The sequence below is a fragment of the Stylophora pistillata genome, chromosome 4, assembly GCF_964205215.1.
Source record: "Stylophora pistillata chromosome 4, jaStyPist1.2, whole genome shotgun sequence".
NCBI classification, from domain to species: domain Eukaryota; kingdom Metazoa; phylum Cnidaria; class Anthozoa; order Scleractinia; family Pocilloporidae; genus Stylophora; species Stylophora pistillata.
Window position 1 is genome coordinate 32,795,289 of NC_142522.1, and position 25,663 is coordinate 32,820,951.

The window sequence follows — 25,663 nt, forward strand, 5'->3', positions numbered from 1 at the left end:
CACAAGATAGTAACAAGGGAAACAACATTCATTTCGTGCGTTTTATACATTAAACAAGTCAATCTAACGGATAACATTGAGAGGTCAAGATAGAATTGCACCTCTGAAAACTATTTCCCTGAATAATAAGTTACTTTCCGTGGCCTCATTTAATACCAGCATTGAGATGTTTTCGTCCATCATGTTTAAAATTTGTAATTTGTTTTTTGCAATTGTAGTCTCTTACGCCCAGTTCAGACGCCGAACTTTTCAAGAGCCGGACTCAATTCGAATTTGGACCGACCCAAATTAACAAAAGCACGCCTGTTGATTCAGACCCCATTCTTTTTGGCCGTTCCAAATACAGTTCCAGTAAAACCAGTCACATAACTTGGAAAATACATCATAATAGTTTATGCATTAGGATCGGCACTTGAAAAGTACAACGTCTGAATCAAAGCCGTTTCAAAGGCGTTCCAAAGGCGAAATTCTCGGCCAAGCCAGGCGGGAAGAACGGGTGAGCCGTTCCAAATTGAAATAGACGTTCCAAATTGATTCAGACGCCGATCTTTTCATGTACTTAAATTCAAGGAATTACGTTCGGCTCATGAAAAGATAGGCGTCTGAAGTACTGGCCCTAGGGTACTGTGTAACAGTTCAAGTTAGGCATGTGTGGTAGACGGCGCCACCGAAAAAAAAATTGCGCGTCGGTAAACCGCAGGCATAAACCGCATACCGTCTATGATCGTAATTTTTATTAAGATTGACATTTAACTTAACCTAGTATTTACAATTTCTAGAGAGCTTCAAGGGAGTTATCAAAATTTTGGACGGGTTGGTTTTGAGGAGGCCAGGAGGGTCAACTACTTGCCAGCGCTTTCTGCTTTTACGCATAAAATAGTGTATATCTATAGAAAATGGTTGTGTATCTTTGTTTAACGATGTATATACCCCCAGTAATAATTTTGGTTAAAATGCCTAGTCGCGAACGTGGTTGAGAGAGAAAAATTCTGGATGATTCTCATGAAAACCTTTATCAACTGTAATCAAATTACACGGAAATAAATTTGTGATAAATTTCTAATTTACATACAGGCTCATCATTTGTTTCATGATTGCTTGCGTAGCAACACATTTAGACTGACAAACCAGCACGAGGTTACACAGGTAATATGGGCGCGTTCTGGCTCTCTCAATTATCTCAAAATATTTGCAGATCTTTACCTATCTTTCTCGTGGATCTACTGGTATTAAAAATCCCTTGTAGGCGTTTCCTGTTTCCTGACTATTGCCCGCGAAAGTAAGTGGCACGCGTATTATCCAGTAGTCAATTAAGTTTTGCAATTGGTTATATCAACTAAGTTGAAACTGTAAAATGGCCACCGTAACGAATAAAAAAGCTGACGTTTCGAACGTTAGCCCTTCGTCACAGCGAATGGCGAAGGGCTAACGCTCGAAACGTCAGCTTTTTTATTCGTTACGGTGGCCAATTTACAATTTCAACTTAGCTGATGTAACCAATTATCTTGTTACCCCCACCGACGCAGCCTTTATTCAATTAAGTTTTGTAGTTAAGTTCTATTGTGTGTCGAAGATAATCCGGGATTGCTAGTTCAACTTCGCTATGTGATTGGTTCTGAGAACCTGCGCTACTTTTCCACCAATCAGATTCAAAACTGAATCAATTCCGACTTCACCCGCGTTTTCCCGCGCTTCGGGAAGTTTGCTTGTCTAATTGGCTAGCTGTGACATTTTCCTTTGTTCTGATTGGCTGGTTGTGACATTTTCCTTTCTTCTGATTGGCTGGTTGTGACATTTTCCTTTCTTCTGATTGGCTTTTGTGATAGTTTAGCGTTTAGTTTTACTACACTCCATCGAAATGTACTCTATGGAAAACGCGAAGCTTACTCATTCTAAAAGTAAAACACTTTCCATTTCTGAAAAAGATACAGCGACCAGATTCTTGTGCTATGCACTTTTTATTACCGAAGAAATCAAGTCAAACAATCTCTGATATATCATAATGTATACAGCATGTTATATTAACTGTCTCTGCACTCTGTTGAAGATTATCATTCGTAAAACTATTCGATATCGCTTGTGTCGCAACATCTGCAATGTAGTCAATCACCACAAAAAAAAAAAAAAAAGAAAAAAAATGACAAACAAGCCAGTTTTCGCTACTTATATTATACATTCTGGTTTAAATAAATAAGAATTTCTTTAATCCGCAATGTCGGAATGTACTTAAACTTCCCCATCGATCAAGTACAGTGTTCTTTAAATAAAAAAGAAACTCGAATCTCTAGCTAGCTACGTAAATAACACACTGCATTTTGTTCAAATTACATTTTCCATGTTTTCATACATCATGCCATGCCATACGTGGGCTCTAGTGAGTACATCCGCTGTCTTCTTGAAGATACCACTCTACCGTAAGGCTCAGAAAAGCAGCGCTCGTGACTGGCCGGAGTCCATTTAAATTTTTCCAAATCATTCCAGACGTCCGTTTGCTCCGGCGATATAACGGCCAGAGGAGGAAGTCTCGCCGGGGCATGCGTCACAGGCGGACAATAAAACTCCTGTGTATCCTGATTTCGCGCCTTTATTTGTGCCACGCGCTCCTTTGCGGCCGCCTTGCGCTGACTGGCTTCCCGTGTCAATTGCGCATCCAGCTCAGCCCGTGCCATGGCCGTCTCAGCTTGACGTAACAACTGCCGGTGTTCCATGTATCGACGTACCAAAGCTTGTTGATCTTGTGATACTTCTTTTCCCTTACGCACGGTATCTTCAATTTCTTGCACACGCTCGCCTCTCTGTGAGGCGCGGTCATGGCGCTGCAACGCGTTGGAGATGGACGTGTGCTGACAATTGAAGTCTGATATGAACGCCCAATCCGCCCGTCTGGATTTCAGTTGCTCCGCAGTGACAGCTCGTGCTGTCGACAGCCGTTCGTGTTCAATAATTTCCTTCGCTTGCTGCTCTTTGAGAGCCTCGGCGGTCCTCACACCATCTCGAACTCTCCTCCTCAGCGATGCCTCCTTGTACTCCTGTTTAAATATCTTGACCCGTTCTTTAGCTTGTTCGCGGTCTTCTCTTATCTGCGCCACTGCGACGGCTTTTGAAGAGACAGCATCAGCTCGCTCCCTTTCTCTGTAGGCATGCTGAACGGCTCGTAAACACGCCAAGCCCATCGTGCCATGAGTGCGGATGAATAATCTTTGGTCTGTGGTGACCGTTTGACGTTTAGTAACAACTTTCTTCGGTTCCTCAATTGCTTTCTTTTCTATTTCTCTTGCCGCCTTTCTAACGTCCCTTCCAGCCTCCTGTTTAGAAATAAGCATTTCTCGCAGCGGGTCAATTGTTAGAATTGGGGGGCAAAGACCCGACAAACGAAATCGTTGTTTCTTCGGCTCATGCTCGGTGTCGTTTGGTTCACATTCGGTGCGCGGGTGCGTGTCGACAACTCGCCCCAAGAAAACCCGTACATTGGTATACTTGCCGATTCGGTCCGGCTTTTTTCTCTTTCTCTCTTTTTCTCCCATTTTTTGTTCCTCCTGTTGCAGCTCCTTACTCTTCGCTCGGATGTCATTTCGTGTGGCTAACTTGATCCGCATCGACTCACGACTTTCAATCATACTTTTTCTGAGCTTGATATCGATCAAACCCACGTTCTTGTGACTAGTTACAGCTTCCTTTTTAGCCCTAATTACGTCAGAAGTACTAGTTTCCAGTTTCTTCAGGTTCAAAGAAATTCTAGTAGTAATTCTGACCGGGAAACTGTCTTTCCTTGGAATCTCAAAATCTTCTACCGGGGAAGTAGCAATTCTTCCCTCTGTTCTCCTTTCGCCTTCCTCAGTGATGCTTCCGATAGGTTCCACGGTAATGGACACATTACGACTACGTGGGCATCTTGCAAAGCTCCCAGCGGAGGTCCTGGGACTGATCGGATAACCGGGTTTTACTCCATGCAAATACACCTCGTAATCAAAGCTAGTCTGGGCCGAGTTGGAACGGCTGGGGGCTGGGGATGTTGGTGGTGGAAGCGTACCCCCGTCTGTGTATCCTTTGTAGTGACGGTAATAGCGCTGAATGGAGACTGCAGCCCTGATGACGAGACACAAAAAAAAAATACTTGAGGAGCAGGTTTAGCTAGTTATTCAGCCCCACGTACGGAAGGAAAAGAGAACATCCATGGTCACTTATTTCTTTCTTTTCATTTTCTTTCAAATACTAGAGAAGTAAGTTCACCAGTTACATCAAGATAATACCCTTTCACAACACTTTGTCTATTCTACTTTCCGGTTTGTTGATATTGTAAGGAGAAGTTATGCATTGATCACTGGGCATCAAAAGGGTGAACAATAAGTGAGGACCAAAAAGCAAAACATTTGGTACCTCTATGGTGAAAAAGGGGAGATTAAATTCAAAGTAAAGCAATTTTTGATTGCATGTCAAAGGTAATCCGGTCTCACACTGGTTTTGCTTAATGACAGCTTTACACTGGTCCTGAAAACTTGTATAATCCTCTCGTTCAGTTGTGTTTCCTCATGCTGCTTATGATACTTTACTTTAGTTTTGATCGGCCAGTGTGATCAGATTTGCCTTAAAATGTCCGATTTAAATGCTTTCTGGACTTTTAATCCTGGATTTGTGCCAGCTTCCCTAAACCTTTTAAGACCTGAGAGTGACCAGCATCTAAGTTCTCCTTACAGCAATACTGTTGAATCTCTCATAACAATAATGAGGGTAAAAAAAAATGATTGCTTATTAAGAAGCTTTGCTGAGAAGCTCCCTGGAATTGGAAATGTAAAGAGAGAGCATTATGGAGAATATGGTTGATGATTTTAGGGTATAATGGGTTAAGACTATTAACTTAACTATGTTTGAGCCAAGGCACATACATTAAACTCTAGTTTGCTTCAGTCTTACCATAATCTCGTGTCTTGAATGAACTTAAACCTCAGTCTTGTCAAGTGTCCACGGATGCATTTCTGTATTATCAACACAGGGCAATGTTTTGCCTGAATTCCATTCACTTCAGCAGTAAGTCGGTTAACTTCTTTTATAGCTTCTTTGTAAGTGTTCTCCTGAAAGAACCAAATAAATTGATCTTCTTAACTTGACCAGATACAATTTATTTACAGAGGTTATCAAGCCACATTGTATGATACAGCATATACCTTCATTAGCTAGTTATAGGTTTTAATTTTCTCAAAGACTTTACCTTGGCCACCAAAGCTAAACAATACAGAAATAGGTTGAACAGAAAGTAAATTGAAAGACAGCTTTACTGTAAAGAAAAACATCAAACAATTGTTGTGAACAAGGAATAGAGACAAATCTGTCTTGTGTAAGGATTCAAACCCCTTAAGCAAATATGATTTTTCCATTGTAAGCTCTGCCATGCTCTACCTGACATGTGTACTTGAAATAAATTATTTCAAATGCCCTCACAAGCTTCACAAGTTTAACACCTTTTGATTTAAATATAGGATTTGATTTGATTTTATCTGATGCAACTGAAGTCAGGTGACTTGATTGACGGCCAAGCCAGATACTCAAGACATATTTATTTCTTACCTTTGTGAGAGAACAAGAACAGTTAAAGTAAAAACTTGATTGTAGGGGTGCAAAGCGACCACCAAAGGATGAATCCTCTATGATTTCTTCGTCAGAAATGACATAATTGTCCAGGGATTTCAGTGACCACAAACTGTTCACCAAATGATGTCTGTAGTTTGGTTTCAAGCTGAGAGGAGTGTCATGTAGAGTCAGAATAGAAATGCTTGGAGATGCAGCCATATAGTTCACATCATCAAGTTTAGAAATGCTGTTGTTGTGTAGAAAAACAACCTTAAGTTCGATGAGTGATGCCCAAAACTTGTGATTAGGGAGTTTTGCTATCTGATGAGAAAAGATCAGAGATTTTGTCCTTCATATATGCTGCTAAAAGGTCTAATCCTATTATTACAATCATCATCATTATCAACATTAACTTAACTATCATCAATTTTGATATATAAATACAAACTATAAAGTAGTCAGTAAAGTAAAGTCTGTTTACGAGCCTAGTGGCCCATTAGGCCGGTGCTTAACTCCGGTTTCTGTAGCATGAAGCAACTAGGAGTATTTCTACTCCCCCCCTGGATGGGATGCTAGTCCATCACAGGGTTACCCCCAGCATTAAATTGTCAGTACCCATTTATACACCTGGGTGAAGAGAGGCACTGTGAGAGTAAAGTGTCTTGCCTAAGAACACAACACAATGTCCCGGCCGGGGCACGAACCCAGACCACTCGATCCGGAGTCGAGCACACTAACCATGAGGCCACCGCGCCTCCACACAAACTATATAGTATAAAATATAAATTAAAAATACATACAATAGCCATTCACCAAAAATAAGTTTATAGTGAAAAATGCCAGCTACATCTACTTTATTACTCTTCAACGCTATTACACTGGGTTCGCTAGTAGTGCTTCTGGAGAACTCTGAATGTGTATGTTTAATAATGTAAAAGATCAGCAAGGAAAACTAAATAAATAATACAACGTTTCCCCTCCCGCTTTCAGGAATACTTGCGTTAATTGACAGGTTTTTCAATTTCAATATGGAATAAAGTAGAGACATCGTATAAATACGTAAAAATACTAGTAAGTAACTGTTGAATATTCTCCATTTTTAGTGAAAAAATGCGTCAAGGCATCGAAATTAAGTCAAAGAATTATGCTTAGTAGCCGGAGAATTCTCCGATGTCCGATGCCTCATAAACCAGCTCGGGTCCACCAGTGTGATGGTGTAGATGTCCCGGGAACCTTTGATAAGACAACCTTCTTGGTGGTTTGAGATAGTGAGAACCGAAATTCACTCATGATATAGTGAAAATGAAACGATGCCACTTTGAAAATCTGAAACGTTCGGAATTGACTTGAGTGTATGTAAAGCTTCGAAGTACACGGCAAACAGGGAATGAAAAGCTCACCTGATTATTATGCAAATCTAAGTAAACAAGATCCCTACAAGATGACAGAGAATCAAATGAAGAAATGTAGTTGGAATGCAAAACGCATATTCGAAGTCTCGTGCACCAGTTAATAGTTTGAACTGTATGAAGGCATATCCTACTCATATTCAGGTAGTTTATGTCATCAAGATCGCACTTTTCGCCGATACTTTCCCAAATATCATTCGTTGTTGGAGTGCGCAGATAGCCTCGCTCGAGAGCATTTCTGACAACTTCTGCCTCTCGTTGCTTCTCAAACTTAGACTTTTGAGACTTCTTTAAAACAATTCCTTTTCCAGGAGTCTTCGGAGAGTCCTTGTTGGAACCCTCAAAAACCATCGTAGAGCGCAAAAGCTCTTACACTGTTGGGATCAACTCTGCGAAACAACAACGCCGGGATGCCGTAACAATAGCTTTTCTGTGGGTTGCCTTAGCAACAGAGTGTTCAGCGTACGACACAAAGTAAAGATGCGCGCTCTTCTAAAGCCCCCGAGATCCCGTAGAGGCCAAAGTGTTGACTGACGAAAAAAAAATTACTTTTAAAAGTTTCATTGTTTTAACTCAACTCTGAGTCAATATCCAAAGTTAGCAATTGACCATATCATCTGTGCAAGACTTTATATGCATGACAACAAAGCCTTCGAAGGCACCATTTCGGTTTGAAATAGATCTTTGTAGCGTTCCTAGATTGGTCACGTGGCCTGAAGTCGCAGCGTAAATTAACTGCCTAGCGTAGAGAATGGTACATTATCAGACTGTCATCTTGATTTCTAAATGTCATGGTTGTTTTCATTTTCTTTTAAAACAGATATGGACTTTAAGAATAAAATAAATCAAATTATACATCTAGTACAGAAGCCGTGCTCTAACCATTTCGAAGACGAGGATTTTAAGTTTGCAGACAGTCGAACTAGGAGGTGGAAAGTGAGTGATGGTGCCTGTCCTTCATCGTTTTTATGGTCAACGAGAAGCTATTTCAAAAAGAAAAAGTGTTTCGTTTCCAGCCGTGATTATGTTAGGCGTGGTTTTCACAGGTCAGGAAATTTCAGACTAAAATTATTTACTTAAAGGCTCGGGAAAAGTTACGGAATTTCACTTTGAGTCACGGAAAATTTACTACTTTGAAAGAAGGCAGGGAAAAGTGAAATATCAAGTAAATATGAAATTGTTCATCTTGTCTTGGTCCTCTTCGTGTTGAAAGGCGGTGACACTTTCATTTTTGAAGTTGATCGTTTACATTGTTCACAACAGTTGACAGATTCCTGACGGACGAGCATATCCTGATTCAAGTTGAAGTTGGCTTGTGAATGAAATCATGAATGCTGACTCTAAGCCCAGCGTAAACTGAGCGTTATACCTGAAAATTATAAATCTCCCAGGGATTGCTTAACTCTGTCGATATATGACTATGATAATTGGATTGTAAAGGTTGTCTCGGTTTCATAAATTTTAAGCGGCATTTCCGACTGCCGCTCAGTTAGTTATTCGAGAACCGTGACAGGCAGTCGACCTCTGACGCAATTTTTAAGCGCGGACATCTGCAACATTCATTCATGACTCCGTACTTTGAGCCCTGCGATAGACGTGACCGAGCTTCGACAAACCACGTGACCACATCATTTCTCCTCTAGGCGGAAAATGAAAGTTTCTCTTTCACCTCTTTTAAATACACTAACCAAGTACTGCTGCCCATATTAACATAACATAAGTGCCGGGAATTTATGCCGACCTTACTCGCAAGGAGGTTATATGAAAATGAGGTCGAAGCAACTTTTGAACCAGAACGTACCGCGGTCGTAGGCCGCACACTAGGCGGTGTGCGCATTCTGATTACGTTGCATCATGGTCGTAAAACAAAAATTGAGTCATTTGCATCTTGACGCGTTGGAGTGCACTTCTTTGGTGGCAGCGAGGTATAATGGGGATTCACTGTCCATTGCCGTTCCTTCAAAAGTTAAAAAGTTTACCGGACGAGCCTGCGCGAATCCCGTCATTCCTCCGTGACAAATTCGTTCTTAGGAGGCAACTGACGTTATTAAGAAAGATTCGAAACCGCAATCTGCCTAAGAATCTCAACACAAATGGCAACAGTTACACTCACAACCGACGGTGGAATGAGTAATTTCAAAGTCAGAAATGATATTCCTAGACGCGAGTTATTTAACAGGGAATTGACCCTTGACATGGAAATGCATATAAAAGAGACGGAGACCTTGTAATACACGAACTTTTTCCACCAAGCGTATGTAAATACGGGATTTGTGAAAGGAGAAGCCCCACGCCTCTTAAGAACGAATTTGTCTCGCTCCACGTTTAGTAAAAACGTACAGAGTTTCACTATACCCTTCGAGAAAGAATAGGGGAAACCTAGATGAGGGCTTTGAGAAAAGGTATCTCTGGAGTTATTTCTGCACAGAAGAAAATATTGCCTTCTGTCATCCGGCTTTGCCAAACCTCAAGAACATGAGATGGGGAAATGACACCTCAAAACTGACCCCTATTATCACATCGCAAAAGAGAGTCATTAGGAGATATCCCAATAAGACCTAAACTTTGAGGGTAGAAGATTTAAAAGGGCTAGCGAATGGTACTGACACCTTTAAACGGTCGACTACCTTTGCTTTCCGGCTTTCCGGCGTGTCGCCTCACGCAAGATAGACGCTTTTATGGATCAAGGGACTCTTTTCATTGCTCTAATTAAACTGTCCTTCATTCAGTGATCAAAATAGAAGATTTACCACACGACACTCGCGATTAGTTAATTTTCCTTCTCTAAGGGAAAGTAGATCTACAACAAGATTTAGTACAAACAGTAAATGTCCTTGCAGTAGTAACGCTATGTAACGCAACACACTAAACGTAACAATGGGCCTTTTCGCTCCACAAAAGGAGTCTCAAACACTATCACTTAAAATACAGAAAACATTTGTACCATTGGAGTGCGTTTGAGCGCGTTTGGTCAGAGCTGTTGAAGAAGGATCAAAGTGGCCATACAAATCTTTGAAAGGCTTCAAACTACGACGTACAACGAATTTGACCTTCTCGAAAACCAGTTTCAAATTACATGTCAAAAAACAGTGCTTGCGTTTCTCCTTGAGAACGATAGAATACGCGACAAATACGTACGAAAAATACCTCTACGCATTCAGAATATATCAAATTATCAGATAGAACGAAATATATGAAGTTCATATATTTCATATATCAAATCATATTCACCTATAGCGAAAGGAAAAAGAAACGGCCTAACTTTCACGGAATGTTCAGTCAAAACCTGCCGATTTCTGCACAGGCAGCCCAAGCTCACCACTAGAAAAGCAGACGTGACTCATGCAGTGTTGCGCAACGTTTTATATTCATAAAGGTTTGTATGGGATGTCATCGGTTTGCCTTAAAAGAGAGAAAAAATGTCTTGTTTTGAAATAAAATGGACTTACCTTATTGCTTTGTTGTTTTCTTTGTTGATTACCAGCGTCTCAGGCCATTTTGAAGCGTTTTCGGCGAGTTAGCGCTTATTTGGTGTTCACCAAAATAGCGCTAACTCGGGTAGAAAACAACAAGGCAATAAGCCTGTAAGAGTCACGTCCGCTTTCCTAGTAGTGAGCTTGGGCTACCTGTAACTTCTGCCATATTGAAAATAACGCTACCACAATGCAATGCAATCGGAGTGCGCACAGGTAATGTTGCCTCTAGGTTGATAATATAGTACGGCGGCCCAGAGGGCTCAACGCAAACAAAAAATATACTGCAGCAAATAAAAAATATACTGCAGCAAATAAAAATATATTGCAGCAAATAAAAAAATCAGAACGCAAAGAAAAAAAGTTTCGCAGCAAATAAAAAAAATGCAACGCAAACAAAAAATACTGCAGCAAATAAAATATGCAACGCAAACAAAAAAAAAAAAAAGAAAACGCAAACAAAAAAATTTGGAACGCAACGCCAAGGAAGACTGGGTAATAGTTCTTAGTTTCCCGCCAAAACAGCATGAACTGAAACTCGCTTTTGGCTATGGACGAAAGCGATCTGCGTAGGATTATATGGGGTGCCATTACCGCCAAAATTATATTTTTAAAATTATTCAGCCTCTTTTTCATTAACCACTTACTTTTATGAATTAACCATACTTGTCACAATATTATTTAGCCCATTTAAAAAATTATTCAGCCTTTTTTTCATTAACCACCTACTTTTACAAATTAACCATGCTTGACACAATATTATTCAGCCCATTTTGAAAATTATTCAGCCTTTTTTTCATGGGGCATGTTTTTAATTATATCCCAACATAACTTGCGGGATTATAAATATATCCCAGAGTTCTTTTCACGTCCTTTTCCTTGCAATATGGCCGACAGGAGAGGGATCGCGGATGTTACACGTTTGCTCTCCCAAGCTGCTACCAATTTGATAAGTCTAGTATCACAAGAGCTTCGAGCAACTAACACTACTTCTGATCTGCGTCATGTTGAGTTGAAACAAGCGTTTTCTCCATTCTAAAAAGTTCAAAACGTGCCATCGGTACCAGTTGCCTTGCGTGATACTGAAAATATAAAATGCCGGATGCACCTGGTGGTGATGCCCCGACTTTCAGAGAAGTATTACAAAATAAGCTAATGACTACAAGTAATTTGATTCAGAATCAACCAAATGGTTTGGACAATGAGTATGTGATCGAGATGGTGGAAGACTTGCTAAAGAATGTGGTGACACTGGATTCAGTTGAAAGAGTTTCAGAGACTGTTTATCGTTGTCTCTTTGAAGCACACGATATCTTATTGCAAAACACCAACAGTGTTCATTCAGTGGCAAGCACTTCAGTTGCATACAATGGCGGTATTGGTCGGCCCTGTTATGACATTCCCAAAGACCAACTTGAGTTTCTGTTGGAATGTAATTTTAAGGTTGAAGACATCAGCAACATGTTTGGGGTTTCAAAGAGAACTATCGAGCGACGTATGACAGGGTTCGGCATCTGTAAAAAGGAGAAATTTTCTTCTTTAACAGAGGAAGAACTTGATAGAGTAGTAGAAGAAATTAAAGAAACGCATCCAAATTGTGGGTCTAAAATACTAGTTGGATACTTACGTTCGAGGAAAATATATGTACAGAGGTACCGTGTAAGAGATTCTCTTAATCGCATAGACCCAATAGGAGTGATAGCTCGGAAATATAGGTGTGTGCATCGTCGTGCGTACAATGTTACCCGGCCGTTAGGTCTGTGGCACTTGGATGGCAATCACAAACTGATCAAGTGGCGTTTTGTTGTTCATGGATGTGTAGATGGATACTCACGCCTCCCTGTTTTTCTGGCATGCAACACAAACAACAGATCTCAAACGGTACTGCAGCTCTTTATTAAAGCTGTGGAAGAGTGGGGCCTACCATCACGAATAAGAACTGACAAGGGGGGAGAAAATGTTTGCACTGTCAAGTATATGCTTACTCATCCACTTCGTGGACCAGACAGAGGCTCTGCTATTACAGGAAGAAGCATTCACAATCAAAGGATTGAACGATTGTGGGTTGATGTATACAATGGGGTGCTTTCTTATTATTACAACCTCTTTACTAGATTGGAGGAATGTCAAATATTAGATCCTGATGACGAGTTAGACATTTGGAGTCTACACTTAGCTTTTCTTCCAAAAATAAATGCTTCGCTGAAATGTTGGAAAGAAGGATGGATAAGGCACCCTTTGCGGACCGAGCACAACAGAAGTCCTTTGCAGTTATGGGTTCAAGGAATCAATAGAAATCATGGCCAAGTTCCCCAAGAGGATGATGTTCAGAACATTGATCAGTATGGAATAGACTGGGATGGTCCTGTTGGTGATGAGAGCATGGACAGTTCAAGGGTAGAAGTACCAGAAACAGGATTCAACCTAAGTGATAATCAGCTTCTTGAATTACAGAATAGAATTGACCACCTGGCAAGTTCATGCGAAGATGGTATACAACTATATGTTTCAATTAGAAATACATTGAATGAGATTTGTAATCACTGAATTGTATCACTCAGTATGTACAATAAATCCTCTATTAAGCCCCCATCTCATATAAATCTGGCTACTTGGGGCAAGACATTTATTAAGTCAACAAAGAGGGACATGCTCAGGTCAATTGCAGGCTTTAAGTTACATGTCGGGCTCTTGGGGAGGGTATGTAGTAGGGAGTCTCTCTCACCTTGTCTCAGCCACTGTTCTTTTTTTTATCTTGAGCTAAAGATGGCCAGGCAAAATATGCCGTTGAACTTTCATATTTTTATTAACATATACATTTACTTTGATTAACATTTTTTCAATCAGCAAAACTATAACGACTACACTGTAGCTTCTCATAAGTTAACTGAACTTGCCGTGTGATTCTCAACTTCAAATAATTTGGGATCAACAATGAATTGTTGAAATTAATAATCCAAAACTCAAAATAAAGAATACCTTATTGTTATTTTGAGCTCTGATAATATTACAATTCATTCAGAGCTTGAAATGTGAATAATGTGGATTACTTCTTCAAATAATTCACTAACAACGAATAATGAAATGATTGTGAAAACAATGAACTCAATAATCGGCTCTGGGTGTACACTTGAGACGATTTGACTGTAAAGAAACATCAACAGTGTAAAAGCTAATTTCATAATAAAGCTCAATCTAACAACAACTTCAAAATGTTGATATTGTAAACTTCAAGAAATACGAAATTGATACAACAATAGTAAAGGTTCCATTACCACCAACTCAGACAATATCTATCTACCACACATCTGAGTTCAATATTGCCATGAACTCTTGTCGCAGTTCACAGAAGCTGCTATAAGTACTGGGCATTTCCAGAGTAAAACTACATGTGTGGGCAACTGGCCGACGTTGTAACCCCTCTTGATTTGTAAATGAGATTGTTATGATATCTGTTACCAAAACATCAGAAGCTGTAGTGTATCTCAGGAAAGTGGCTAGTTTTGCTTCATCTAAACCTCTAACAAACCTCTTTAAGTGACCCAAAGTCTCTGATTCAGCTGCTGTTACTGGGGCAGCTGTGAAAAGTGAAATTACCTTTGAATTTGTAGGTATGATAGAATCATACAACACCAAAAAGGAAGATACATCCATGAAATAAATCTTCAAAGAAGAAACTATTTCCTTCCAGCAATCTGCTGCATATTGCGGTTTCATGATAATCTCTTTGTGAGCGATTTCTGTAACCAATTCTCTGATATTGTCATTTGTGACTTGTCTCTTACAGTCAAATGTGGAAAGAAGTTCAAGTAGCTCATCATCATCGGGCTGAATACTCTGGCTTAAACATTTACCTATAACATCAGCCTCAGACCTTGATACATAATTCTGAAATGAACTCATCAACATCCCATCAGTCACACTATCTTCTCCAAAAAGACAAGCCACTAAAAAGGACTTACTAATCTTCACAGGGAAATATTGACAATCTTTATATCCCTTAACTATGATTCTAGCAACTGCTTCAAACTTGTTTCTGTTGAAGTCATGACGGATATATGGGACTCTTTCAATTTCACCTAGCATATGAGATTCATAACAATCTTTCCAAAAAAGTGAAAATATTTCCCGTAATGGTCCAGTCCCTGCCCCAGACTCTTCATTACCTTGCTGATTAATAATAATGACAGATAAAGTGTATTTTAAGATCGACTCATCAGAAAATATATCTAGCATATCTTGCCTGACTAACGATCTATGAACCCTTATTATTTTAATAGGTTGTTCCGTTACAGGCACTTCTGTGTTGTGTGCTATTCATCAGACTGTCTTCATCAACCATCACGACACCTTCCACCTTTTGTTCAGCAACCTATTGCAGATAGATTTAGAGTCTACTGTTATTTATGTAGAAAAAAACTGAGGTAAACACTAGCTGACATGTAGTGTACACTACACAAAGCTAAACCAAAACAAAAACAAACAAAATCTGAATTCGAACATCTCATGGTTCTTTGAAACGAGGTTTGCTCAAGTGCGACTGAGCCCCAATAGTGGAGTATTTGACAAAAGAAACCTCTGGTATGGTTGAGGATTTGAATTTTCGAAAATGTTAAATTCCCAGGGGGGCCATGGGCACTGCAGGATTTGACTCGTATGTAATTAACATAGCAATGAAAACTAACTTAATTGTAACTGAAGATAAGCTTAATAAATTGCACTCCTGCATGGTATTCCACAGTCCAATTCATCAGCAAAAAGCAACCAAGAAGATAGAGCCATCCCAACTGTTTATGAACACACAAGGTATTACCATCATAATTGAAAACTATGTTACAAAATGACAATGCTTACCTCACTTTCTTCGCTAATCACTTCTTTGTCACCCTGATCAATCTGTTCTTTGGGAGGTTCCTCGACAACATTTTTTCCAGTAATGTTGTCTTGGTCACCAGATACACCTGGTTGTGCATCAAAAGGTACACAAACATCTAAGTGCAGCCGGAGCTCATTCATTGGGAAAAATTTGTAGCATTGCTGACAAAACTCATCAGCTCATCAGAAACGGACATTTTAGCTGGGATGACAACATCGTCAATATCCAGGTTTGACTGTATTGGACGAATATATATCCGTCCTTGGCCAACAAACTGTTTCAAATATTCCATAGTGTACCCATTTGGGCCAGGAGCTATTGCTTTTAGACGGCGAGAACTTGGTTCAGCGTGCAAGAATTCATAACCACCAGCTTCGTACAACTTTGGAAACGTTGCCTGAACCATCTCGTGGAGTTCTCCTGCACTAGAGTTTTCTGGAAGAAAACCTTTTTTTTCTCCAAGGCCTGCTGTTAGCAATACCCTCTTCTCTTCAGTACTCGGCACTTCATCTTGTGCAGTGTATGCCAAACAAAATAATTTTGCTGTTAGTTCTTTGGTTTTTTTCTTCCTCCCTTTTGCGGCCCTTGTGACGGTGAAATGTTTTGCTTGACTTGATGTTCCACGTGCAGTTGTGTTGCTTACAACTGGTGATGGAGCGTTGTGAACTTTTTGGTACGGAGAAAACGCTCGTTTCAACTCAGCTTGAGCTCGATCAGAAGTAGTATTAGTTTCTCGAAGCTCTTGTGATGATTGTGGTGCTAGACTTATCAAATTGGTAGCAGCTTGGGAGAGCAAACGTGCAACATCCGCGATCCCTCTCCTGTCGGCCATATTGCAACGAAAAGGACGTGAAAAGAACTCTGGGATATATTTATAATCCCGCAAGTTATGTTGGGATATAATTAAAAACATGCCCCATGAAAAAAAGGCTGAATAATTTTCAAAATGGGCTGAATAATATTGTGTCAAGCATGGTTAATTTGTAAAAGTAGGTGGTTAATGAAAAAAAGGCTGAATAATTTTTTAAATGGGCTAAATAATATTGTGACAAGTATGGTTAATTCATAAAAGTAAGTGGTTAATGAAAAAGAGGCTGAATAATTTTAAAAATATAATTTTGGCGGTAATGGCACCCCATAGGATTATAGATTACTTTCATCAAGGGTATGAAAATAGAATTATTATCGATTTTTTAAAGGAGCAGCATGGTACTGTCATAAGTTTAGCAACTTTGAAACGACGGCTAAGAGGATACGGCCTTCGAAGAAGGGGGTCATCTGTTGACGATCAACAGCTGAGCAACTTAATTCAAATTGTAAGTTCAAGACCCAGGGAACTTCAGGGATATAGATCAGTATTGCATTCATTGCGAATAGAACATCATGTTCATGTTTCAAGACAACGTGTTGCCAACATTTTGAGAGAGTTGAATCCGCAAGGAGTTCAACAAAGACGACGACGGCGTCCGAAAAGACGAAGATATTCAAGTTGTGGTCCCAATTTTTGCTGGCATATCGACGGTATTATACGTGAATTGATATAGATTGTAATTCATCTGTAAACAGCCTTGCATAATCCCCGATCATCCTCGAGAGCCTTGGCAGGGTTTTAAGATTAAGGACTATAGGCATCTTTTGAGCAAGGATTTAGAGTACTGCAGCTTGACGACCATAACAACGATTTCTCTGGAAACAAACAAGCTTCTCGTATATTTTTAATTTGGAATGTGCGTATATCTGAGCTTTTAAACTTTCAGTTATTTTGTTATAGAGGACCCCCCTTAAAACCACTTTACGTGATGGGAGTGTCCTCTTAATATATGATTTATTATTATTATTTTTTTATTTGTCTCCAGAAAAAATCACTGCCGTGTCAGTGTGACGTCAATACTTCAGTACTCTATTCACCACGAGTAGAATTGTTGATTATTAATTCAAGCAACATTATGGATTATCAAGACTTCCTCTTCCCTCCTCTAACAGGGCCTTAAAAAATTATTATCATATTCCTGATCATCACCATTATATATTGTCATTATCACTAACATTGTAATCATGCATCCCTTTAATCATTATTGATACCATATTTTGTTTGGTTTTGAAGGTTATGATAAGCTTAAACCATTTGGGTTCCCAATACACGGGGCAATAGATGGCTACAGCCGAAAAGTGCTTTGGCTTAAGGTGGCTAAGTCTAATAATAAACCAGAAGTTGTTGGTGGTTTTTTTCTTGATTGTGTCAGAGAATGCTCTGGATGTCTCATTCTTGTAAGAACAGACTGTGGCACAGAAAATGGCACTGTGGCTGCTATCCAATCATATTTTAGGCAGGAAGGCAATGATGAATTTGCTGGTGAAAAATCTCAGATTTGGAACATCACCAGCAAATCAAAGAATCGAATGTTGGCGGTCATCTCTAAGATGAGCAAGAACATCTTGGTGGATAGATCATTTCAGTAACATAGTAAACACTGGATTAGTGGACACTAAGCTTAGCAAGGAATGCTTGTGGTTTTGCTATGAAAGGGTACTTCAAGATGAATTGGACAAAGTGAAACATCATTGGAACACTCATCAAATACGCCCATCAAGGTATAGCACAGTGCCTAGCATTCCTAATGTACTTTACCACTTACCTCATCGTTCTGATGGTATTGACTGCAAGGTGACAATTCCAGCTGAAAAGATAAATGCTGTGGAAGTATATGTACATGATGATGATGATGACAATGATTCAGCTATATACCAAGAGTATTTTGATTTTGTTCTGCATAATGAGATGCTTCAGTACCCAAACACTCCTGATGAAGCGTTCCATCTCTTTAAAACCTTATTAATTATTGCTAACAGGTAACTCTGCAAATTAACCCTAGTAGGGAATTATAGATGTACAGCAAAAGGAAATTGTCATGATACAGTTTCAGATTTATGATTAGGTACTTGACTGTATGTTTATGGAACTTAACTTAAGAAAAAATATGACTGCATGACTACAAATAAGCAAGCACATGTATCAAGTAATCAATTTAATTATCAAATACAAAACTGATAATTCTTTATAAACATCAAGGCTTGTTAATTTACAAACGGATAACATGTACTACATTGTACTATTTGTAAAATTATAAACTTTGTGCAACCTCAACTTAACTGTAACATGTGACATAATTGTCATAGAGTGCAATATATAAACCCATGGAACAGTACTCCCAAAACAATTAAATATAATCTACAAATGCATGATAAATTTCAACTGTGAAAGAAATTATAGTACTTTAAGTCAAATAGTTATTAATAATAGTTGAAATAAAAATAGAAAAGCTTATAGGACTATAATTATAAGGAATTTCATGGGTATATATTATTTGAGCTCTTACAAAATCATACAATGTCATTATCTGCTTGCATTTAATAGTAGAGTAGTTTTCAGAAATACATGAAACTTGTATAAAGTAGTATGTGCATAAGTCAATAACTTCAAAAGGAAACAATGGTATAGTAATCACTTCTGTGTATTATTTTAATGACTCTTTCAATTGTTTATGATAACCACTCTAATCATTTACTTCAGAACTGTCAAACCTATCAAAGGTAACATTTTAAAAACTGCAACTTGATTAGTTTACTAATAGCAAAGTTGCTCCACCTACTAAAAAGTGTTTATGCATTCTGTAAAGTAAAACACATGACTATGATTGTAAACTTTCTTCTAAACAATGCCAAAACCTGGAGAGTTAAGCATACAAAATATGAAATCTCCTTTAAATGACCCATAACTAGATAACAGATTGTCTGTAACTGTAATATACAGTACATTAGAGCAAGTGCTAATGTAGAGCTTTTTATTCCCCTCGTGTATGAAAACAATTGAAGGCCTGGGATGTAAACCTAACGGAGGGATACTCCTACTCCTTGTTAAAAATGCTAATATACCTTCAAGAGAAATATTTACTGAAGCGAACTCCTCGATTGATTTGGTTTAATCACAACGATGAAACAGATCTACAGGATAAATCACAAAATCCAAACACTAAGTAATGCGAACTATTAAACTAAACAAAACACAATATAATAGACTTACGCTAATAAGTTCAATTGGCAAGGTATTTGTTGATGCTCATGAGTTTTAGTGTCCGAAACGATCTGGCTGACTAGCACAGGTCAGCGGTCCTAATGAGTCCTCAGTATGTGGCCAGCGGTAGTCCCATCATTTACTGTAACATAGGAATCAGTACTACTATCATAGACCTCATTCTTAACAAGACCTTGTTCAACATCTTCCAACAATTGGTTCCAATAAAAAAAAATGGTCTTTTCTTTTTCACTTTTGTTGCTTCCTTCAGGAGCTAACTTGACAGTAAATAGGCCATCTATTAATTCTGTATTTAAAGTACTACTAGAAAATTCAAATATATTCCTTGCCTCAGTGGGGTGATTCCTCAGCATATGTAAAATCCCAACTGCGTTTAACCCATCAATAAACTGATTCATTTCACCAAGAGAAGGTGTTAAAGTGTAATGGATTGTGGCAGCTGTTAAAAACTTGGCCTTATTGGAAAAGACTATTGCTTTGGTATAGCCCATATCATAAAATGATTCACTGTAATAAGAGTTAGCTTTCTCTTCAAATAACTTTGGGTCATCTACACTATTTAGTTCTTTCAACTTTCCTTTTACATCTTTATTGGGAATACTGTCGATATTGCTCTTAACATGCTTAACATCGCCATGTAAAAGATAGTCCACAACTGGTGGACAGAAAAACTGGGGACCCCCACTACCATTAACAATGGCCAAACCACAACATAAACCATACTTGAAGTAATCATTTTGCTGAAGTGCAATTAGATTATGTCCAAAGATTTTACCATTTCCTTCTTCTCCAACAAACAAAGATGAATAATATAATTCTTTATGGATTAAGGAAAAGAATTCTCTTTTGGGCCCTCCCTGGTCAACCCCAGCCTCACCCACAAATTGCACTTTTACGTAACTATTTTTATTAAGATCTTCCTTCTTTACCCTGTCACATTTCATCTTTGTGTCTTGCCATAAAGAGCTTCTTCTTACTTTGAACCTGAGAAAAATAACAGGACATTACTGGTAGTTTCTAATTAGAAAGTGAGTGTTGTAAGTAAGAAAGGCACTGTTTTGAGGGATTTGAAACAGTAGCTCAACAAACAGGGTACATGTTTCAACTGAAAGTACGTACATAACTATTTATTTAAAAATAAGCAAAATGACTTCTGTCGCTGTTTATAAGTTGTATTGCAAGAGTGTTCAACCATGTAAAATTGATTTGCCAAACTGAAATACATGAATAAAAAGAGATTCTAATGACATTCTTAACTTCATGTGTTAGTATAGTAGGTGGACCATCACAGCGAATGAACAATCTAGGAAATTGTAATAGAATGTTGACAGACCTGAAAATATTTTCAGGCTTCCCATTAATCACCCAGATTGTTTATTCACTGCGACGGTCCACCTAATGTACTAATATACATATCTACTGAAGTTCAGTTCAGACCATTTAATTTCAAACATTAACTTCATTAAACAAAATTTATCAATATAACAGAGCTGTTTTTAAAGTCCTGCACTAGCCCCCACAACAGCCCTCCCCCAAGCCCCCAATCAGTAACCTCCAAAATTGAGAAATTTATCAAATCAAACCTGATGTAGGATTTCTCTTCCAATTCAAGTGCTTTGCATTCACACAGCATTTGAAGATCTTCGGTAAATGTGTTTGTTGTACCAGCTTCAGTCTCCTCAGGAATGCGTATAATACTTTCATAACTTTCCTCTCCATCTGAATCATCAGAAACATAGAGTATGTCCCCATACTGTCTGTTAACATACATATAGTCAAGGCCACTGGATGTCTGATAAACTTGGCTTTGGTTTGAACGGCTCATGCTTGCATTGTTTGCAATGGAGGTGCTGGCATTTGGGGTGAAATGATCTTTCTGGCTTTGGTTTGAACTGCTCATGTTTGTATTGTTTGCAATGGAGGTGCTCGCACTTGAGGTGAAGACTTTCTAGCAGACAGGGCATTTTGCAGTGGAATCACAATTGACTAACCACTCTTTGAGACAAACCTCATGAAAAACATCCCCACAACTATTTGGCTTGGCAGCAATTTCATCTTTAGATATTTCCTCCAAACAAATTGCACAACAAACATTGGGCTCAGTTTTTCTTAAGTTGGATGAATGACCCTGAGAGTGAGAATTCATAAACTCACATTAGCTTATAATTTCTGTCAAAAAATCCTCTCCCTGTAAAAAAAAAATTGCTAACCCTTTGCCCGACCCCCACCCCCCTGTGGGGTTGGCATAGATAAGTGAGTGCATTAGCATAGTTTTAATTATGATTTTGACATTTCCTAAATAACTTTTAAATCCCCCGCCACAGGACAAAAGAAAAGTATACGAATAAACACCGTCGTCACTAAAAATACTCAATAATCGGCACCTAAAGCAATGAAATCTTTTAGGTAATGAAGTTAACGTCTAAAATGCCCCTACGTTTTTTCCCTAAATATCACCACTTCTTTTTGATTTATATGTAAAACAATATACTTTAACCACTTACTTTAGCTGAGCTATCATAAATGCTCTTCTGCAACTCTTCATCATCACTGGACGTTTCTGGTTCGCTTTCCACGTTCGACATCTTGGGCATTTCGGAAAACAGAAAATCTGATTTTGTACTGATGAACAATGTTATTCTCTTGTACTGCCTTCCAACTTCTTCTCTGTATTTCTCCAATACGAAGGGTTCATTAGATCCTGGTATATTGACTATCTCGCTACCGTCGGGGTAAAGAAGAACATACTCTAATCCATCATGCAGGCTTTTATCGTGACTTGTATGTTTAGTGACTGCTTCCTCCTTTATCTGACTTGCACTTGCATCTGTGGTAGTAGTAATTGGCAATATCTTCCCTTTACACTTTTTAAGTTCACCATTATAGTATTTCATTACTCCTATATTGACAATAACATCCTTGTTCTTGCTGGCAGTAGTCACTTTGGGTTTCTTCCCTTTGGGCTCAAACTTTCCTCTTCTTTATTCTTCTTTCCTTTTTCTAAATTCGGAAAATCCGATGGCAGAAGCCTTAGTAGGAGATGTCGATTTAGAACCGCAATTCGAACACAATTTTGCCAATTGTGGCAAAGACTTTCCACATTCGCTGCAAAACATGGTTTCGGAAAGGCGAACAAGCTAAGGATGGAACGAGTGTTGGCGGGAAACTAAGAAAGAACTATTACCCAGTCTTCCTTGGCGTTGCGTTTCAATTTTTTTTGTTTGCGTTTTCTTTTTTTTTTTTTGTTTGCGTTGCATATTTTAATTGCTGCAGTATTTTTTGTTTGCGTTGCATTTTTTATTTGCTGCGGAACTTTTTTTTTCTTTGCGTTTTGATTTTTTTTATTTGCTGCAGTATATTTTTTACATATGATATACGATCCTCGCAGTAGATAGCGCTATTATCAGACCTGAAAAAAAAAAATCAGGCCTGTACGGGATTCGAACCACTGACCTCTGCGATACTAGTGCAGCGCTCTACCAATTGAGCTAACAAGCCAACTGGGAGCAGGCCGTTGAGTTAAATAGCACTATCTACTGCGAGGATCGTATATCATATGTATCTAATACCGCAGTTCAAAATATATGAACTTCATATATTTCATTGAATCGCATAGCTTACTGTAAACACGCGCTCTGATTGGTCAATACGTCAACCGGAAGCGAGGGTATTTAGCGTGGAATCGCACTAATGCATAAAGCGATATCGCTGACGTGAGTCGCGAGCAAAAATTATTGTTGCGAACGTAAAAACGTAAATACAACTAGTGCTACAAAAATATGAACAAATTTATAGAAAACGAATGCCTTCCAAATTTTGAATTGAAATTGAAGTTTTTAGAAAATTGGAGGAAACCACTCACGCTCAAAAGTACGAGAAAATGCATAGAAAAAAATTCAAAATGCCAGAGACGAGGGAAGAAAGCCAAACGACAGTTCTCGCCGAGGAAAACCAAACAAGCGTTACGAAAGAAAACCAAAACAGGTATCAATGCCGGAAAAGGTCAAGCATTTTTTCCCGAAATCCAAACCATTGTAGCCTTTACAGACGACGAACTGGCCTCTTTTAGATACAACATGGTTTCAAAAAACACTAGACGGCAAATTCACAAATTCGAGTGGTCGCAAAACAGCCATCCAAGCGCTCCGTGTTGCTTTCGACCCAGTGGAGATATCAGAGCTCACTGGCCACTCTAATCCGGAATCCATATCCAGCTACAGCCATAATCCTCTGGAAAAACAGCGGCGAATGTCGAATAAGTTGGCCGGTTTCAACCCACGCCAAGTACGACAACTACCAACGGCTATTCAAGTCATGCTTTACGGGAGATTGTTCTCAATAGCTCAGCCACGCCAAGCAACACAGCAGCTACTAGTGACCTTGACAGCAATGCCAGTCGTTCCAGTTACCTGATGGCAAGAGCAGTTGGCGGAATGTTTACTGGAGTAACTTTTAATAATTCTCTAGTAAATATTTCCATAAACTTTCAGTCCAGCATTGACACCAACGAGCGACTCCCTGCGATGAAAGAAAAACAGTTAAAATTGTGACTTTCAACTGAACTGTTTTTCGCCAGAGTTTACCGACAAATTCCATTCTCAATTATTATATTTTGAATACACTTTTTTTTACAACTGTAAAGCACTTACCGGTTTTTGTAGATCTTGCTTTGATACCGGAACGCTTGAAATTTTCATTTCGCTTGAGGATTTGACCATTCAGTTGTTGATTGTCGGCGCCACATTTTGCCAAGTTGAGTGGTAGCAGGCAAATCTCTGTCTTAAATAACTCCGTATTGTGTACCTTTAGTTTTATTGCTGAAGATTGTAAAATGCGAGGCACCGCTTTCTCCACGGGTTTGAAATAAAAGTGGTTTTCATTCTAAAACTATCTTGTTCGCTCCATTCGCTAGATATTGACACCTGACTTTGAAAGTGTTTCCATTGTTTGCGCACTGGCGTGGCGTACAAAAATAAAAAACATCTGGTTTCGCCCCGTGATTTGGTGGCTTTAGCTATGTGATTCAAGAAAAATTAACGAGGTACAATTAAAATTGTCGACGGTTCAAACGTGAGCGACTTAGCTTGCTTTCCATTCCCTTAACAATGACAGTTCTGACAGTTGACTTTAAAATGGCTTTCTTAAGGGCGCGCGTACGGAATAAAAACAAACAATAACATTGCCGTTTTAATTTCTTGTTTTCTTATTTTTGTTCAGTTATGCGATCCAAGAAAAATTCACTACCTGACTCGTGAATTCCACGTTAAATTTCACTTGAAAAATCGATATCGCACTCATCGCTTCGCGATTCGTGAATAATATCATGCTGCACTCATTTGTCCTCTTGTGCAATGCTTTGCGGATCTGTGGTCAATAAAACAAGTTCCATTTTGCTTATCGAAACGTAACATACTTTAAGATCTCTTAGAGAAGGAAGGTCGGAATCAGGAGTAGGGGGAGGAGAGAACAGCTGAGTGTTCGGCTTCAAAATACAGAGGAAAGAAGCACAGAGTTTCGTGAACTCAAGAAGAAAATGGAAGAGCACTCAGATGCCCATAACTTCCATTACAGGAAATTGACAAAGGCACAAGATGCTATGAGCAGAGTGCTTTCTACAAAGAAAACACAATTTCAAGAGCTCATTGAAAAGTCCAGGGAAAATGTTTCAAAATCGTGCACAAATACGTTTCTATAACCGCACTTCAGATATATGAATTTCATATATTTGTTGTGTATGATAGGAATTTTAAACACATGAATAGATGCATGAATCACATGCACATGAATCCCATTTCTTTGTATTATGTTAAAAGACTGCTGGTTCTAACCTATCAATCCTATCATAGCTTAAATACTGAGGATCTAAATATTTTAATTTCTAAGGCAAAAACGAATTACAGCTTAAGAAATTCTCTAAATTTAGAAGTGCCAAGACCAAGATCTGAAATTGGCAGGTCTTCTTTTAAACACAGGGCCGCCTTGGTATGGAATCTTCTTCCCCATCATGTCAAGGAATGTGCTAACTTAAGATTGTTTAAGATTAAGCTTAAGGCTAACAAGCATCTTCTCAATAGCATACATTTTGCCAAAGGTTCCTGTTGTTTCAATGAAACACGATGACTTCCTGTATTTTTAATTGTAAATTTAATATTGATTTGTATTTAACTTATCTAATTAGAATTGTATTTAAGAAGTAATTTCACGCTGTTTTTCCAATTTTTATCATATATTTTATTGTGATTGTATT

The 25,663-nt window shown here is 38.7% G+C and overlaps 3 protein-coding genes across 3 annotated transcripts; all 3 read right to left on the reverse strand.

Annotated features, from left to right (window-relative positions):
• Nucleotides 1–1,939: 1,939 nt before the first annotated feature.
• LOC111324523 (uncharacterized) lies at nucleotides 1,940–7,399 on the reverse strand. The gene is made up of 4 exons (XM_022928109.2): nucleotides 6,966–7,399; nucleotides 5,563–5,886; nucleotides 4,912–5,069; nucleotides 1,940–4,086 (listed from the first exon to the last, which is right to left on the reverse strand). The coding sequence occupies exons 1-4, from the start codon at nucleotides 7,323–7,325 to the stop codon at nucleotides 2,349–2,351; spliced, it is 2,580 nt and encodes an 859-aa protein (XP_022783844.2). The 5' UTR covers nucleotides 7,326–7,399; the 3' UTR covers nucleotides 1,940–2,348.
• A 5,830-nt stretch (nucleotides 7,400–13,229) lies between these two features.
• LOC148733399 (uncharacterized) lies at nucleotides 13,230–16,318 on the reverse strand. The gene is made up of 2 exons (XM_088758301.1): nucleotides 15,302–16,318; nucleotides 13,230–14,819 (listed from the first exon to the last, which is right to left on the reverse strand). Exon 2 carries the CDS (start codon nucleotides 14,681–14,683, stop codon nucleotides 13,745–13,747), a length of 939 nt encoding a protein of 312 aa, XP_088614427.1. The 5' UTR covers nucleotides 14,684–14,819; nucleotides 15,302–16,318; the 3' UTR covers nucleotides 13,230–13,744.
• Nucleotides 16,319–18,332: 2,014 nt separating this feature from the next.
• On the reverse strand, nucleotides 18,333–24,713 carry LOC111324467 (G2/M phase-specific E3 ubiquitin-protein ligase-like). Its single transcript, XM_088758300.1, has 4 exons — nucleotides 24,066–24,713; nucleotides 21,921–23,934; nucleotides 21,000–21,544; nucleotides 18,333–20,400 (listed from the first exon to the last, which is right to left on the reverse strand). Exons 3-4 carry the CDS (start codon nucleotides 21,314–21,316, stop codon nucleotides 19,494–19,496), a joined length of 1,224 nt encoding a protein of 407 aa, XP_088614426.1. The 5' UTR covers nucleotides 21,317–21,544; nucleotides 21,921–23,934; nucleotides 24,066–24,713; the 3' UTR covers nucleotides 18,333–19,493.
• Between the last annotated feature and the right edge of the window lie 950 nt (nucleotides 24,714–25,663).

Bases quoted from the DNA above. Each gene is read 5' to 3' on its own strand.
- LOC111324523 (XM_022928109.2), bottom strand. From the start codon at position 7,325: ATGGTTTTTGAGGGTTCCAACAAGGACTCTCCGAAGACTCCTGGAAAA. The intron at 5,070-5,562 runs GTAAGAAATAAA...TGGTTCTTTCAG, and splicing joins GTTCTTGTTCTCTCACAAAG to GAGAACACTTACAAAGAAGC. The intron at 4,087-4,911 runs GTAAGACTGAAG...TCTCGTCATCAG, and splicing joins ATTCAAGACACGAGATTATG to GGCTGCAGTCTCCATTCAGC.
- LOC148733399 (XM_088758301.1), bottom strand. From the start codon at position 14,683: ATGCTAGATATATTTTCTGATGAGTCGATCTTAAAATACACTTTATCT.
- LOC111324467 (XM_088758300.1), bottom strand. From the start codon at position 21,316: ATGAGCAGTTCAAACCAAAGCCAGAAAGATCATTTCACCCCAAATGCC. The intron at 20,401-20,999 runs GTTTGATTTGAT...TATTTTTCTCAG, and splicing joins GAAGAGAAATCCTACATCAG to GTTCAAAGTAAGAAGAAGCT.